Raw genomic sequence first — 18,844 nt, 5'->3', positions numbered from 1 at the left:
ATCGTTCTCCCAAGATGCAGACGGAACTCCAGAGGCAAGGTGCAGGTAAGAAGATGATTTATTTTCCCTAAATCATTCAAAATACAAAAATACAGAAAAGCGTTCCGATAGCATGTGAGCTACGGCAAAGCTTAGCACATGAATTAGAATCAAGAATCATAGACTTAATCAACGTGTTCCAGGAGCAAACAAAACAGCCAGACTGTATGTGGCGAAAAACAGAAATAAGTAGCTCTCTGATTAGTGCCCGGGAGCAGGTGAGCGTCCCGAACCCGAATCAGAGGCAGGTGAAACTAATCAGCACCCATGGTAACCAAAACACAAACCCAGGGGTGCTGAAATAGAACTAAAGTAGTCAAAAACTAAACAAAACATGATCCGGGCGAAGGTGTGTTCAAACTTTTGGCCTGTACTGTACATATATATATATATATATATATATATATATATATATATATATATATATATATATATATATATATGTATATGTATATATATATATATATATATATATATATATATATATATATATATATATATATATATATATATATATATATATATATATATATATATATATATACACACACATATATATATATATATATATATATATATATATATATATATATATATATATATATATATATATATATATATATATATAACATATACATGTATATATATATATGTATATATATATATATGTATATTTCTTAGGTCAGGAAAAAAACACACAAAGGCTATTTTATCCCTGGGATGAAATAGCCTCCTTATGTTTTTTTGTTGTTCCCTCATAGTTGTACTAGGAGTGTATGTGTGTGTGTGTGTGTGTGTACTGTGTGTGTGTGCCAACATGCTGTTTGCTGTGTGATGCTGCTATTTCATCCCTGGGATGAAATAAGGTACACAAATGGACAGAAAAGTCTCTCAAAAAGGACGTTGTACCCTATTAGGTAAAAGCTGGTTCTTCTATTTTTAAGAGTGAAAAAATGTCTGTTGTGTAAACACAGGACATAATGTATTGAAAATCGACCAATCACAGCCTTAATTAGAGGTTAGGGTTGTTTTTTTGAGAGGTCAAGGACGGCTTGGAGGCCATCGGAGCGTACTCTAGGTTTGACTCTTCTACCCCTCAACTTCTGCACGCAAAATGGCAAAACAATTGTCAAAACAAACCTTGACTGTTTGGCTTGGTTTCAATTTATTTCCAACATGTATGCAACTACAAGTGATACATCATATAGTTAACATATTTACATTTCTCTTTACAACATGTTAGAAAAGCAACCCTCACTCAAAATGACGGACATTCGAGGCATTTAAGAAACTCCGCCCTGACAGCTCCGCAAATGAGGACATGTCCGGTGAAAAGAGGACGTATGGTCAGTCTATCGTAGCCCGTTAGCGCTACTTAATATGTCCGTGTGGAAACTCGTTCAGTACACCTCCGAACCTAACCGGAACCCCCGTACCGAAACGGTTCAATACAAATACACGTACCGTTACACCCCTAATGAAGAGTGGCGCTTTCCATCATTTTCAGCATACTCCTTTGCCAAATGTTTAACCCCCCCTCTTCCTCTCACGCGAGATTCGCCTAGGCATGGGGCCATATGAATCCCTTCCCTACTGTAACAGCAGCACTGTGCTGACTGAAAGAGCAATGGAGAGCGATCAGCCCGTCCACAATCACTGTGCTGTTGAGCACAAAAGGGCTGTGCTGAGATGCACATAATGGCTGGGTACACTGAGACGTAGCCCGTACGTCAAATTATGCTTGAAGCGAAAAGTTACGAGGGCCTCGTAAATTCAAGTTCCACTGTAATTACCCATACACTGCAAAAACTGAAATCTAAGTAAGATTAAATATCTTAAATAAGGGTGATATTTGCTTATTTTCTGTCTGATAAGATAATTCTTCTCACTAAGCAGATTTTATGTTAGAGTGTTTTACTTGTTTTAAGTGTTCTGGTCCTAAATGATCTAAGTAAGATATTACAGCTTGTTGCTGAGATTTGATGACCTATATTGAGTAAAACATGCTTGAAACTAGAATATCAACTGTTGCAAAGCTGTGTCATCAACACTCACAAGTATAAAACTACTTTTTTAAAGTAATAATTTCTTATTTCAAGCATGAAAAAAAAAGACTTTGACCCAATTGTGTCTCATAATTAAAACAGATGACAGCCAAATGGACTTTGCTGTTTTATTTCCAATGAAACAATAGAAAACACGTACTCATATAGTAGTACAGTTGGCACAGTACAGTAAACTGACAGTTAATATTTAACATGTGACATTTCTAACTATTTTGAACAGAAATAGTTCATGCACATTCAGATGAATTCCTCAAAATTACAATTAAAAACATTTTGGCCGGGGACCGGGCTGTATATATGCGCACTAATTGACTGAAAGAGCACGCACTTGGCGCGATGATGTCATGTTATCCATGGAAAAATGCATTTTTAGACCATATGATTTGCTGTTCAAAAACAAGAAAAAAAAATACAAAAAAGAGGGGTATTTTATTTGAACTAAGCAAAATGATCTGCCAATAGAACATGAAAACTTGGCTTGTCAAGATTTTCCAAAACAAGTAAAATTAGCTAACTTCAATGAACCCAAAAATACCTTAAGATAAGTATATTCTCACTAATAACAAGTGCACTTTTCTTGGTAGAAAAAGAAAAAAAGAGACCTTTTTGATCAATATGTTGAAAAATATTCTTAAATGAAGTAAATTCTAGTGCCATTATCTTGACATAATGATATGCGCTCGGCATTACATTTCTTGAAACCAGCAAACTTATACTAAAAACTAATTTATTGTTCTTAATGGAAAGGCAACAAGGCAAGCGCTTGTTACTCTCGGGGTCTCCTAGCTGCTAAGGCAAATCATATCGTCTAAAAATGCATTTTTCCATGGATAACATGACATCATCGCGCCAAGTGTGTGCTCTTTCAGTCAATTAGTGCGCATATATACAGCCCGGCCCAACATTTTTTAATTGCAATTTTGAAGAATTTATCATTTGACTGTGCATGAACTACTGTATTTCTGTTCAAAATTGTTAGAAATGTCACACGTTAAATGTTTCAATATTCACTGTCAGTTTACTGTACTGTGCCAACTGTACTACTATATGAGTACGTATTTTCTTTTTTTTTTTTCTTTTTTTGTCCTGTCCAGCTTCTCAGGCAAATCATATAGTAGATGTAGATGCCCAAATCAGCTGTTCAGATTTACTTTACAAAAGAGAAGTGTAGGATACTTCTCTTGTTGCCTTGACTTTATTAAATGTATTTATATTATCATTTGGTGCAGCCGGGCCGGAGCAGGAGGGGATAGAAAGAGAAAAAAAGGAAGACAGAGGGGGGAATTGTGGGGACAAGAGGGGGATTAGACAGAGAGACAAAAACAACAACAGCAAACACAACAACAACAATAGAGCAACATCAGCAAATACGACATGTACAAATATGATGGTAAAAGTAATAGCAAATAAGCAGTTAGCGGAAAAAAAAAAAAAATACAGGAATGACAATGAGCATTATTACACTACAAATGGAGCAATACGAATACCATGTATAGTATGTATTTTCTATTGTTTCATTGAAAATAAAACAGCAAAGTCCATTTGGCTGTCATCTGTTTTAATTATGAGACACAATTGTGTCAAAGTCATGATTTTTTTATTTCATGCTTGAAATAAGAAATTATTACTTAAAAAAAGTAGTTTTATACTTGTGAGTGTTGATGACACAGCTTTGCAACAGTTGATATTCTAGTTTCAAGCATGTTTTACTCAATATAGGTCATCAAATCTCAGCAACAAGCTGTAATATCTTACTGAGATCATTTAGGACCAAAACACTTAAAACAAGTAAAAGATTCTAACATAAAATCTGCTTAGTGACAAGAATTATATTATCAGACAGAAAATAAGCAAATATCACCCTTATTTGAGGTATTTAATCTTACTTAGATTTCAGTTTTTGCAGTGCAAATGATGTCACCCCATGGTGCCGATCAGTTGTGACTGGGACTGACTGACAGGAACAGTCCTGGCGTTTTTCCCGAGACGTTTTTTCCAGCAAACGGGCGAGCGAGCTGCCATATATGATCCCAGTGCGCGGATCAATAGGCGTCCGCATCCATATTGCATGATTCCTCTCCCCCTCTCATGTCGCGCAGTCATAGAAGCACAGCCGCGTCACACGCGTTCATTCTCAAGCGCTCGCGCTCAATTATTCATCTGTCCTCCTCCGCCGCTCGCTTCCCGCCCTTTCACTTTGAAATGTCTCCTCCCCGTCCGGAATAGAGGGCTTGTTGGCGCTTTCATGGGGTTCTGTTGAAGGGTGAATAGTAGGAGAGCCAAACATTTGTTTAGAATAAAGGAGTCATGGGGGCCCTGTTGCCGGTGGGGCGGGGGCGGTCTTCCCGTCCGGTTGCGGGGGGTCTCCGGGCCCCTCGGGCGGGGCGTCCCGCCTTTCTGTCCGTGTGGGGTGTGGTCTCTCGCTGGCTTGGGGTCTGGCTTCCCCCTGTTTTTCCCGTGCCTTGTCCTCTGCCGGGTGCGTCTGTCTGCGGCCTGCTGCTGGCCCTTGTGGGCGGCACGGTGGGCCAGGCTCTGGGGTTCCTGTCGCTGTCCGGCTTGGCTGCGTGGGGGCGGTGGCCCCTGGTTCCCTGGGCACCACACCTACTGTTTGTGGGATGGGTTCTCGGGGAGGCTGGGGCCGTACTCTGGCTCCCGCACACACTGGGAGTCAAATGTATTGTACATGCAAATTCACATATACTCACACACATACATACAGACATACATAGGTACCTACGCTCCCACATACATATACAAATAAATACAGTACATATTTACACACTCAAAGTTCGTACATCCACATGCACATTCATTATACAAACATACTGTATACACATACTGTACATATACATTCACTGTAAAAACATACATATACACATACTGTACATATACATTCACTGTACAAACACACACATACACATACTACACATACATTCACTGTACAAACACACACATACATATACTGTAAATATACATTCACTGTTCAAACACACATACTGTATACACATACTGTACATATACATTCGCTGTACACACATATACACATACTGTACATATACATTCACTGTACAAGCACACATACACATACTGTACATATACAAGTACATATGCACACATACACTCATGCACATATTCACGTTTCATCAAACATATATTAACGTTGTTGCTCTAGGGTAAACTGGGTATAACACATGGCACACTGACAAAGCTTAACCTATTGTTACTATAACAATCTACAAGGTTAAGGTTGCTTCTCTTTCTTCCCCTCCATTTTTCTGCATTCTTTCGTATCTCAAGTTATCATTACGTATATGTATTGTTGCATTTGAACAATTGTATTGTTGATAATAAAGGTAAAGTACTGGTATTGTTTATTATCAATAGCACTATTTCTATTGGTATTCATATTGCTCCATTTTTAGTGTAATAATGCTCATTGTCATTTCTGTATTTTTTAAAAAAAAATTTCGCTAACTGCTTATTTGCTATTACTTTTACCATCATATTTGTACATGTCGTATTTGCTGATGTTGCTCTGTTGTTGTTGTTGTTGTTGTGTTTGCTGTTGTTGTTTTTGTCTCTCTGTCTAATCCCCCTCTTGTCCCCACAATTCCCCCCTCTGTCTTCCTTTTTCTCTCTTTCTATCCCCTCCTGCTCCGGCCCGGCTGCACCAAATGATAATATAAATACATTTAATAAAGTCAAAATACAAGTAAGGCAACAAGAGAAGTATCCTACACTTCTCTTTTGTAAAGTAAATCTGAACAGCCGATATGGGCATCTACATCTGCTGTATGATTTGCCCGAGAAGCTGGGCAGGACATTATTTTTAAAAAAAAAAAAAAAAAAAAAAAAAAAAAAAAAGAAAAGAATAAAGGAGTCAAAATTATTATTTTTGTCAGTCCAAAGACTTTTTTTTTCCCGATAATGATAATGTGGCTTTTAAATACTGTATTTCCTCAAATAGTAGGGATGTGAATCTTACAACACTTTGCAATTCAATTAGATTTTTAGGGTGACGATTCATTTCAGAATCAAATCTCAATCCAAAAATAATTTGCATTTCAAACCAATATTTCATTTGGTGCATTGGCTATGTGGTTCCGTGACAGAGCACTCAACTCAAACACAAATTATTCTGTTACTGTCATGATCCGTGGTCCGGATCATGTTTTTGTTATGTTCTGACAAAAAAATGTCATTTAAAGTTAAAAATCTAGTTGTGGAAATGTTGAAAACAAATTATAAACAGCTACTATAGTACTCTGCTACTATTTGATGAAGTTAGATTTATAAATAATATAATTATCCTGCTCTTATGCATACAGCTGCAAACTATACACTACCATTCAAAAGTTTGGGGTCACATTGAAATGTCCTTATTTTTGAAGGAAAAGCACTGTACTTTTCAATGAAGATAACTTTAAACTAGTCTTAACTTTAAAGAAATACACTCTATACATTGCTAATGTGGTAAATGACTATTCTAACTCCAAATGTCTGGTTTTTGGTGCAATATCTACATAGGTGTATAGAGGCCCATTTCCAGCAACTATCGCTCCAGTGTTCTAATGGTGCAATGTGTTTGCTCATTGGCTCAGAAGGCTAATTGATGATTAGAAAACCCTTGTGCAATCATGTTCACACATCTGAAAACAGTTTAGCTCGTTACAGAAGCTACAAAACGGACCTTCCTTTGAGCAGATTGAGTTTCTGGAGCATCACATTTGTGGGGTCAATTAAACGCTCAAAATGGCCAGAAAAAGAGAACTTTCATCTGAAACTCGACAGTCTATTCTTGTTCTTAGAAATGAAGGCTATTCCACAAAATTGTTTGGGTGACCCCAAACTTTTGAATGGTAGTGTACGTAACTTCTAAATTTTTCTACCTTTCAGGTTGGCTGCATGAGCTTGCTAAGCGTTTGGGGACGCCCTACTTCCTGTCGCCCCTGACCGCCCTGTTCCCCACTTCCTCCGCCATCCCCTCGGCCAACAGCAGCCAGTGGAACGCGTCCAGCTCCAGCGAGTTCAAGGTTCAAGGCGCCTGGAACGCCAGCAACGTGACGGCGGGCGAGGGCGGGTCGGCCGCAGGTTTCGGGGCCCTGGGCGGCGGCCCTTCCATGCGTAGCAGCTACGTGACGTCGCTCTACTTCGCCCTGAGCAGTCTGACCAGCGTGGGCTTCGGGAACGTGTCGGCTAACACGGACTCGGAGAAGATCTTCTCCATCTGCACCATGCTCATCGGAGGTGAGCGGGTGCTCTTGTTTGCTAACCTATCTCCGGGCTTTCTGTCAGTCTGGTGCGAGTGAGACATCCTCAAAATGCATTTTTGTCTCATTTGTATTAGTTTCCTCTGAAAAACAGACTCATTCTATTTTGTAGGATTTCAACAAATATGGGAAAAAAATACTTTGAAATTCCATTGATGTTGTACTCGTTTTATACGTACCACAGTAAAATTGTCAAATTACTGTGTCAGGTTCAAACACTGATGACATCTATTAAACAAGACAAGAAGCAAAGAATCAAACAGAGGCAGAATTCAATTTTGCTAAATTGTGGAGAAACGTGTCGACCTGTAACCTCTTACAGTGTCACCCACGCTCTGGCGAAAGATTGTACGCCACCTCTTTTTATTTGGATATTCCCTGTTTACATAACAACAGCTGTTTCTAAAGGAATGGGGAGTATGTAAACAGTCATTGTTTTCGGTCACATTAACACAAAAGAAAAAGATGCCTCGGGCTTGGACTGGTGCTTGCTTCAAGCTGGGCAGGTCTTGGATGACAATAGATAACCCCCATCCCATCTCCTCCCATCATACACAATGGAATTTTCCAAGCCTTTGCTTGGTGCAACAAAGACAGCCTCTTGTCTGTTCATTGGGAACTCAGAGAACGGAAAGTTTTTTGATAATTTACATACAATTTTTCTGACATACTGTACCACCATAATTGAGTAAAACCAATAATAGTAATGATTAATCATGATTATATATGTTAAGGGTGCATGTTAGGATTCATGTTCAGTGTTTCCCATAAACTGCCAAGATACCTGTGGTGGTGGGGGCGTGGATATGGGCGTGTCTATGGGCGTGGTCACCATGAGTAATTTGCATAATTTACTACAATGATATGATTTTCTCTAAAAAGGCTCAAAAAATTTATACTTACTAATTAATATAACAGTTTTGTTTTAAACGTTCATCCATCCATCCATCCATTTTACATTATAATTACAACACTTTATGAACATATTTATATACAGATTTGAACAATAAGTTATTCACTGAAATATATTTATTAATTGTGGTTCTTACAAAAAATATATCTTATAAAATATAAAAGCTAAAATGTCTCTTAAAGCTCTGCCCCTTTAATTAGTGCATACTAAATAATTTAACTTTAGCCTACTACTACAACCATATTATTTACCAGCAACATAAAGTGAAACAGAGGCAGAGGTGTCCTGCCACAGTCAGTAACAAATAAACAGAAAACAGTAGTGGTCAAATACAAATAAGGCAACAAGAGAAGTATCCTACACTTATCTTTTGTAAAGTAAATCTGAACAGCCTATATGGGCATCTACATCAACTTTATGATTTGCCTGAGAAGCTGGACAGGACAAAAAAAAAAATATATATATATTTTTTTATTTGTGGCGGACGTAATTATTTCGTGGCGGGCCGCCACAAATAAATGAATGTGTGGGAAACACTGATGTTTAGCGCAACGAACCGCATCTCCCTAGTGCCGGCAGCACTCATGCACCATGTAGACCAGTGGTCCCCAACCACCGGTCCGTGACGAATTTCCTACCGGGCCGCACAGAAACAATAATTAATTTATAAACTACCGCATTTTCTCCGACTTAACTTTTGCCTGTCCCACTAAACACACCAATAAGCTTGTTAATAGATGTATATTACAACTTTGTTATAGTACATGGGACAATGCACATTAATGGACATATAAAATGTTAATGTGCCAGATTGTAGCCAAAGGCTAATTTTTCATGCTGATTTTTGGGGGAACCCTGATGTAGACAAAACACAATTATCTGGCGACTTACTTGTGTCGCCAGTTATTTAAACCAGTGGTTCTCAAACTTTTTTCACCAAACACCACCTCAGGAAAAACCTGGCTCTCCAAGTACCACCATAATGACCACATTAAAATACAGTAGCGTAGTAGGCGTATGTCTTCATTAAAAACAAAGCAGAAGATCTATTTAGCAAGTATATTTGATATTTTTGGCCACTGTAACATTCATCATCGGCGGTCACTCGAACGAGTATGACGATCCTCCTGGTAGGGGTGTATCCCTTTATGGAGGATGCCTGTGCGTGACTTGGTTTAACGTGGGGAGACTGGTGCACAGACAGTCACCACACGATCCTTGACAGAATCGGGTCAGGGTCCAATGGCATGGAGTCCAAGACGGCTGGGGACCCTTTTCTGCTGCAGCCTTCTTCCGCCATCGTAGCCGTTGTGGTAGTTCTTAAATCTACCGTCTTCCGCCTGCTCCGCCGTTGAGGTCTTCACCATATCCCTGGCTAGGGGGCAGTCAGGTACGAGGCCTTTGCCAAGGGCCACCTGGGGTAACAGTAGTAAAGGGGTTAACCTCCTAGTTCCCCAAGACCCCATAGAGGAGCCTCTACTGCCAGATGCACTTTAACGTCATGCCCAGGACACACTGTAACATTACACACAGTTTGAACAGTAACACTGTGTTTGAAGATTTCATCAAGTGATTCTTTGGCGTACCACTCGATGGAGCCTGCGTACCACTAATGGTACACGTACCACAGTTTAAGAAACACTGGTTTAGACAATATTTAGTCCACCCAGGATTCTGCAGGCTTTTTGATTGTGATTGTTGTGGCCTAAAATGCCTGAATTTGCAAAAGCTATTTTTTTCTTAATAAAGTTGTGTTTTTTTTACTAAAACTGAATCATCCTGTGATTTTATAATTTTTTTATCAATATTTTAAATTACCCTGTAACTTTAACCTCAAAAAGCACAGGATTTCAACACATATTGGGAAAAAATACACTGAAATACTATTGATGTTTTACTCATTTTATGCATACCACGCAGTAAAAGCTCATTGTAAAATGACTGTGCTGCTTTAATTGGGTAAAAACAATAACAGTAGTAATTAATCATAATTATAGACAGAAATACCACCAAAGCCTTCCTCATTGTCCACTGTCTGCTTTGTCATCCAAAAGTCGCAGACATACTCCTTGTATTCTATACACTTGAAAAGTGTTGGTCCATCTCAAACATTCATTTATGTTCCGACACATTTATTACCGCACGTTAAAAGCATTTGTGAACTGTTGAGAGTGATTGATATCATTAATTTTTCTTGGTAAACGATGAGAGATTATTAGAGATGTCCGATAATGGCTTTTTTGCCGATATTCCGATCTTGTCCAACTCTTAATTACCGATTCCGATATCAACCGGTACCGATATATACAGTCGTGGAATTAACAGATTATTATGCCTAATTTTGTTGTGATGCCCCGCTGGATGCATTAAACAATGTAACAAGGTTTTCCAAAATAAATCATCTCAAGTTATGGGAAAAAATGCCAACATGGCACTGCCATATTTATTATTGAAGTCACAAAGTGCATTATTTTTTTTAACATTCCTCAAAACAGTAGCTTGGAATTTGGGACATGCTCTCCCTGAGAGAGCATGAGGAGGTTGAGGTGGGCGGGGTTGAGGTAGGGGGCCAGGGGGTAACGGGGAGTGTATATTGTAGCATCCCGGAAGAGTTAGTGCTGCAAGGGGTTCTGGGTATTTGTTCTGTTGTGTTTATGTTGTGTTACGGTGCGGACGTTCTCCCGAAATGTGTTTGTCATTCTTGTTTGGTGTGGGTTCACAGTGTGGCGCATATTTGTAACAGTGTTAAAGTTGTTTATACATACACCCTCAGTGTGACCTGTATGGCTGTTGACCAAGTATGCATTGCATTCACTTGTGTGTGTGAAAAGCCGTAGATATTATGTGACCGGGCCGGTACGCAAAGGCAGTGCCTTTAAGGTTTATTGGCGCTCTGTACTTCTCCCTACGTTCGTGTACACAGCGGCGTTTAAAAAAAAAAAAAATTTTACTTTTTGATACCGATAATTTGTGATATTATCAATCAATCAATCAATGTTTATTTATATAGCCCTAAATCACAAGTGTCTCAAAGGGCTGTACAAGCCACAACGACATCCTCGGTACAGAGCCCACATTTTAAAGCATTTATCGGCCGATAATATCGGCAGTCCGATATTATCGGACATCTCTAGAGATTATCATCACGCATTAACATCTCTAACATTTAAATGTTGCCTCTTTGCTTGGGCAGCATTACATTGCCCTGGATACACAAAGCTGAAATAAATATATATAAATACATGCAAACTGGGAAGCCAGGATGCCAGTGTGTTGCCAAATGGTTTTATACTACATTACCCAGAAGTCCTAGCCCTGTAAACAGGAACAGGAAGTAGGTCTGCCTTATTTGAGAGGACGACAAGTGTGCTTTTTGAGCAATAAAAAGTTGATGTAGAGTACGGCACTGCGTATCATTTTGCAGGGTTCGAGTAAACTTACACGCACCAGCTGTACACTGACTACTCTCAAGTCTAACCTAAGTTTCCCTCTTTCCTGTGTGCATCGCTCAGCGCTGATGCACGCCGTGGTGTTTGGCAACGTGACCGCCATCATCCAGAGGATGTACTCGCGCCGCTCGCTCTACCACACTCGCACCAAGGACCTGAAGGACTTCATCCGCGTCCATCGGCTGCCCAAAGCTTTGGAGCAACGCATGCTGGAGTGTTTCCAGACCACCTGGTCGGTTAACAATGGCATCGACGTCAGCGAGGTGAGACCATTTTAGCACTTGGAACACTCATAAGGCAACCTTCCTGGCGACAGTTTCCAGTGTGTTTGTCTTTCTGGTCCATAAGGGGTCGGTACAGGTCTTGGACCTGGACACAATTCTCAATAGCCTTAAACGCAGGTTACAAGCCAATCAGAAGACAGAAGAAAGATATTTTAGGAAAGGCACAGATACAAGAATCAAGTCATAAAAGTAGCACAGCAGAACATTGATTTTCGAACCCCTCTTTATGCAAACTTTTGATTTACGAACTTTTCGATCAAGCCAAATACGCCCTTCTACAGTATGTACGACCACTTCATTTATCCATTTTGTGTTCCACCAAAAACCAGGGCGCAGCATTTTTGGTGAGGTGCAGCCCTCCACGTCACTGGCTGCGCATTGCAGTACACCCGTATATATTAAAGGTGTTTAATAAAAATACCAGCATGTTTAAAGGGGAACTGCACTTTTTGGGGGAATTTTACCTATCGTTGACAATCCTTATGAGAGACAAGAAGACAAAAGTTTTTTTTTTTTTTTTTCACATTCCAACATATAAAAATCGGCTCGTTCTACAAACCCTGTTTCCATATGAGTTGGGAAATTGTGTTAGATGTAAATATAAACGGAATACAATGATTTGCAAATCCTTTTCAACCCATATTCAATAGAATGCACTACAAAGACAAGATATTTGATGCTCAAATTTTTTGCAAATATAATTAACTTAGAATTTCATGGCTGCAACACGTGCCAAAGTAGTTGGAAAAGGGCATGTTCACCACTGTGTTACATGGCCTTTCCTTTTAACAACACTCAGTAAACGTTTGGGAACTGAGGAGACACATTTTTGAAGCTTCTCAGGTGGAATTCTTTCCCATTCTTGCTTGATGTACAGCTTAAGTTGTTCAACAGTCCGGGGGTCTCCCTTGTGCTATTTTAGGCTTCATAATGCGCCACACATTTTCAATGGGAGACAGGTCTGGACTACAGGCAGGCCAGTCTAGTACCCGCACTCTTTTACTATGAAGCCACGTGGCTTGGCATTGTCTTGCTGAAATAAGCAGGGGCGTCCATGGTAACGTTGCTTGGATGGCAACATATGTTGCTCCAAAACCTGTATGTACCTTTCAGCATTAATGGCGCCTTCACAGATGTGTAAGTTACCCATGTCTAGGGCACTAATACACCCCCATACCATCACACATGCTGGCTTTTACACTTTGCGCCTATAACAATCCGGATGCTTCTTTTCCTCTTTGGTCCGGAGAACACAACGTCCACAGTTTCAAATGTGGACTCGTCAGACCACAGAACAGTTTTCCACTTTGTATCAGTCCATCTTAGATGAGCTCAGTCCCAGCGAAGCCGACGGCGTTTCTGGGTGTTGTTGATAAACGGTTTTCGCCTTGCATAGTAGAGTTTTAACTTGCACTTACAGATGTAGCGACCAACTGTAGTTACTGACAGTGGGTTTCTGAAGTGTTCCTGAGCCCATGTGGTGATATCCTTTACACACTGATGTCGCTTGTTGATGCAGTACAGCCTGAGGGATGGAAGGTCACGGGCTTAGCTGCTTACGTGCAGTGATTTCTCCAGATTCTCTGAACCCTTTGATGATATTACGGAGCGTAGATGGTGAAATCCCTAAATTCCTTGCAATAGCTGGTTGAGAAAGGTTTTTCTTAAACTGTTCAACAATTTGCTCACGCATTTGTTGACAAAGTGGTGACCCTCGCCCCATCCTTGTTTGTGAATGACTGAGCATCTCATGGAATCTACTTTTATACCCAATCATGGCACCCACCTGTTCCCAATTTGCCTGTTCACCTGTGGGATGTTCCAAATAAGTGTTTGATGAGCATTCCTCAACTTTATCAGTATTTATTGCCACCTTTCCCAACTTCTTTGTCACGTGTTGCTGGCATCAAATTCTAAAGTTAATGATTATTTGCAAAAAAAAAAAAGTTTATGAGTTTGAACATCAAATATGTTGTCTTTGTAGCATATTCAACTAAATATGGGTTGAAATTTATTTGCAAATCATTGTATTCCGTTTATATTTACATCTAACACAATTTCCCAACTCACATGGAAACGGGGTTTGTAAAAGGTTGATGGAGGGTTTTGAAGTTGTGATAGAGGGCTTTAATGCTGCAACGGTGACTCCCTTTTACAAAAAGACATGTGTTCTTGTCTCTCATGATTGTGGGAAAAAAAAGTGCAGTTCCCCTTTAACACACATAGATTCCCTTCTTTCGTGAAGTCAATAATATAAGTTGGTGTATTACCTGATTCTGATGACTTGCATTGATTTGAATCAGACAGGATTCACAGTAGTGCTGATAAGTTTCGAAACTTCAAATTTACGTTGTAGAGGGGGAAAAAGTCCTCCTCTCTGTCCAATATCATATTAAAGTGGTTGTTTTTTAGCTTCTTACTTGTCAAGCTTACATACTCGATTTTATACCCTTTACAAAAAACACATTGACGGCAAACTCCGTAGCTTGCTAGCTTCTGTGCGCTAGTTTTCTCAGACCCTTATTTTATTAGCGCGGGCAGGATGGAACAGCACCTTTAATGGGGCGGCATGGCGTAGTGGGTTGAGCGGCCTTGCCAGAAACCTGAGGGTTGCAGGTTCGCTCCCCGCCTCTTACCATCCAAAAAATCGCTGCCGTTGTGTCCTTGGGCAGGACACTTCACCCTTGCCCCCGGTGCCGCTCACACCGGAGAATGAATGATGAATGAATGAGTTGTAAAAATGAATGATGGGTTCTCACTTCTCTGTGAAGCGCTTTGAGTGTCTAGAAAAGCGCTATATAAATCTAATCCACTATTATTATTATTATTATTATTAATGCATACTTGCCAACCTTGAGACCTCCAATATCGGGGGGGGGCGTGGTTATTTACAGCTAGAATTCACCAACTCGAGTATTTCATATATATATATATATGTATGAAATAGTTGACTTTCACTGAATTCTAGCTATATATATATATATATTTTTATTTTATTTTATTTACATAGAAAAAAAAAACAACAACTTGAATTTCAGTGTTCCAGTGGCTATCCATTAGATGGCAGTATCGTCCTGTTTAACTTCTCCGTTCATGATGAGTATATCATTTCGGCCGCCATGTCTGTAATTTCCTCGTTCTTCTGCTTCGTCTCCTTGTTGTGTCCGCAGTTGTGCACTCTATAAAAGCCCTAGATGTTATGACGTCTTTGGGCAGGCAAGCTGTTTATTTTGTGGGAAAGCGGACGTGGGAACAGGCTGTCCCCACTCAGTCTCAGGTCCGCATTGAGCTGGAGAGGGGGCGTGGCCTCCAGCTCCGGCTGAATACCGGGAGTTTGTCGGGAGAAAATCTCTGCCGGGAGGTTGTCGGGAGAGGCGCTGAATATCGGGATTTTCCCGCTAAAAACGGGAGGGTTGGCAAGTATGTTTTAATGTGAAAACAGGAACTGTTTTGACAGCAGGTACTGCGCGACAGTCTGTTGAAATAAAACGTGCTTCTCGTGTTCCTGCCAGCCATTTTTTTTCCCTCTTCATACTGAACTCGCAGCAGCGTCATCTCACAAGATCCTCAAGGCACTGTGGCTGTCAATCAAGTGACGCCGGTGACGTGATAGTGAAGATTGACGATTGCTCATTTTTAAGTCTATTTTTTTGTTTTTATGCCTGGCTGCCGATCGACTGCTACATTATAGCGCTTCAGCGTGTGTGCCTTTTTGTCTTTGTTGTTTTGCCTTTTGACAGGTTTTGTTGATTCTCCCCGCTCAATGTGAGTCCCAGAAAGACAACAGACCAGCATGAAAAAGGGGAGGGAGAGTTAAAAAAAAAAGAAAAGACTGCTGTATTTCCGAGGAGTACCGTATTTTTCGGAGTATAAGTCGCACCGGCCGAAAATGCATAATAAAGAAGGAAAAAAACATATATAAGTCGCACTGGAGTATAAGTCGCATTTTTTGGGGAAATGTACCGTAATTTCCGGACTATAAGCCGCTACTTTTTCCCCTCGTTCTGGTCCCTGCGGCTTATACAAGGGTGCGGCTTATTTACGGCCCGTTCTTCTCCGACACCGACGAAGAGGATTTCTGTGGTTTTAGTACGCAGGAGGAAGACGATGACACAATGATTAAAGACTGACTTTTCATATACCGGTAGGCTGGTTATTTTGATAACGTACAGGCGAGCACTTTGTATTACTTTGCACCGTTATATTATTTGTACTCTGCACGAATGCTGTTCTCCATGTCAAAGATGTGAAAGTTTGATTGAATGATTGAAAGATTTATTGTTAATAAATGGGACGCTTTGCTTTCCCAAACAGTCATCTCTGTCCCGACAATCCCCTCCGTGGTAGCAGGAACCCCTATATACTACGCTAATTACACATCAAAACCCTGCGGCTTATAGTCGGGTGCGGCTTATATATGGAGCAATCTGTATTTTCCCCTAAATTTAGTTGGTGCGGCTTATAGTCAGGTGCGGCTTATAGTCCGGAAATTACGGTATTTGATAAAAGCCAACACCAAGAATAGACATTTGAAAGGCAATTTAAAATAAATAAAGAATAGTGAACAACAGGCTGAATAAGTGTACGTTATATGAGGCATAAATAACCAACTGAGAAAGTGCCTGGTATGTTAACGTAACATATTATGGTAAGAGTCATTCAAATAACTATAACATATAGAACATGCTATACGTTTACCAAACAATCTGTCACTCCTAATCGCTAAATCCCATGAAATCTTATACGTCTAGTCTCTTACGTGAATGAGATTAATAATATTATTTGATATTTTACACTAATGTGTTAATAATTTCACACATAAGTCGCTCCTGAGTATAAGTCGCACCCCCGGCCAAACTATGAAAAAAACTGCGACTTATAGTCGGAAAAATACGGTACATTAGTGGCGCTCACAAGTATGGAAGAAGTGTCGAAGCAGTCTTTGTACTACAGGAATATTTAATTGTGATGAGACCGGATTTTTCGCGAAAAACATGCCAAAGCAGACTTATTTCACAGCTGAGGAAACAACGCTACTTCGTTCTGCGGTACGACCTGAACGTGTAGACTGCAATGTGATGGCGGTCACACACAAGAGATACGTGTAGACTGCAATACGACTCAAGTGAACAACACCAACATTGTATATGTTCCATTGAAAATATTACACACACATTACATTACAACATTACTCTCTCTGCCTGCTGCTTCCTTTACCTTCAGGTCCTCTGCTGATGTTAATGTGGGTGGATTTTCGTTTTCTAAATGTTTATAGCAATATAGCAATATGGTTGTTAGGGTTAAGGATTTTTGCGATTTCTGATAGTTTGTGAGGGCACCAATGTGACTTCTGTGTGTGTGCGCATGTTGTCAGAGCAGCACAGTTAAGCTTGCTAATAAAGAGATTGTTGATCCATCACCCCCTTGTTACCGTATTTTTCGGACTATAAGTCACAGGTTTTTTTCATAGTTTAGTGCGACTTATACTCAGGAGCAACTTATGTGTGAAATTATTAACACAGTAGCGTAAAATATCAAATAATATTATTGATCTCATTCACGTAAGAGACTAGACGTATAAGATTTCATGGGATTTAGCGATTAGGAGTGACAGATTGTTTGGTAAACGTATAGCATGTTCTATATGTTATAGTTATTTGAATGACTCTTACCATAATATGTTACGTTAACATACCAGGCACGTTCTCAGTTGGTTATTTATGCCTCATATAACGTACACTTATTCAGCCTGTTGTTCACTATTCTTTATTTATTTTAAATTGCCTTTCAAATGTCTATTCTTGATGTTGGGTTTTATCAAATAAATTTCCCTAAAAAATGCGACTTATATATGTTTTTTTCCTTCTTTATTATGCATTTTCGGCTGGTGCGACTTATACTCCGGAGCAACTTATACTCCGAAAAATACGGTATGTCTGTTTGATAAACAGATTCCGTGTACAATATTTAAACGTCAGTCAAATTTTCTCCAGGCAAACCAGACAAATACTGGTTTATTGCGGTCGTCAGCCATCTTCTTTTTTTTTTTTTCAAGCTCCATGCAGGATTGTCCGACTTCCCAGCAGCCCTGAATGCAACGTAACTCTCCGCCTCTTGGCAGCTCCTGAAGGACTTCCCGGATGAGCTGAGGGCCGACATCGCCATGCACCTGAACAAGGAGCTCCTCCAGCTGCCCCTCTTCGAGTCGGCCAGCAGGGGGTGCCTGCGTTCGCTCTCGCTCATCATCAAGACGTCGTTCTGCGCGCCCGGCGAGTTCCTCATCCGCCAGGGCGACGCCCTCCAGGCCATCTACTTCGTGTGCTCCGGCTCCATGGAGGTCCTGAAGGACAACACCGTGCTCGCTATACTGGGTGAGTGAGTCCCTTGGGTGGTGTTTTTGCCGTGGTTAATTTTTTTTTACACTTCACACACATTCCATATTTTACGGACTATAAAGCGCACTTAAAATCCTTTCATATTCTCAAAACTCGACAGTGCGCCTTATAGCCTGGTGCGCCTAATGTACGGAATCATTTTGGTTGTGCTTGCCAATGTTGAAGCTATTTTATTTGGTACATGGTGAAATGATAAGTGTGACAAGTAGATGGCAGTCACACATGAGAGATACGTGTAGACTGCAATATGACTCAAGTAAACAACACCAACATTGTATATGTTCCATTGAAAATATTACACACACATTACATTACGACATTACACACGGCGCTCAAAAATCTATCAAAATGTCTTAGTACGACTTTGGTAAGCTATGAAGTCGCACCGCTTGTTGGATTGTACTGTGCTTCAACATACGAGTATTATT

General features: G+C 40.1%; 1 protein-coding gene across 1 annotated transcript in view; it reads left to right on the top strand.

The window, feature by feature from the left end:
* The window catches only part of kcnh3 (potassium voltage-gated channel, subfamily H (eag-related), member 3), a 267,497-nt gene that overhangs the window by 202,095 nt on the left and 46,558 nt on the right, over positions 1 to 18,844 (top strand). Inside the window, exons 8-10 of the mRNA XM_062061657.1 lie at positions 7,002 to 7,352; positions 11,801 to 12,000; positions 18,143 to 18,392. Of these exons, the coding sequence (XP_061917641.1) occupies positions 7,002 to 7,352; positions 11,801 to 12,000; positions 18,143 to 18,392 (801 nt within the window). The remainder of the gene's footprint in view (positions 1 to 7,001; positions 7,353 to 11,800; positions 12,001 to 18,142; positions 18,393 to 18,844) is intronic.

Source organism: Entelurus aequoreus, linkage group LG10, assembly GCF_033978785.1.
Source record: "Entelurus aequoreus isolate RoL-2023_Sb linkage group LG10, RoL_Eaeq_v1.1, whole genome shotgun sequence".
Classification (NCBI taxonomy): Eukaryota; Metazoa; Chordata; class Actinopteri; order Syngnathiformes; family Syngnathidae; genus Entelurus; species Entelurus aequoreus.
This window is presented reverse-complemented; position numbering and strand designations above follow the sequence as displayed.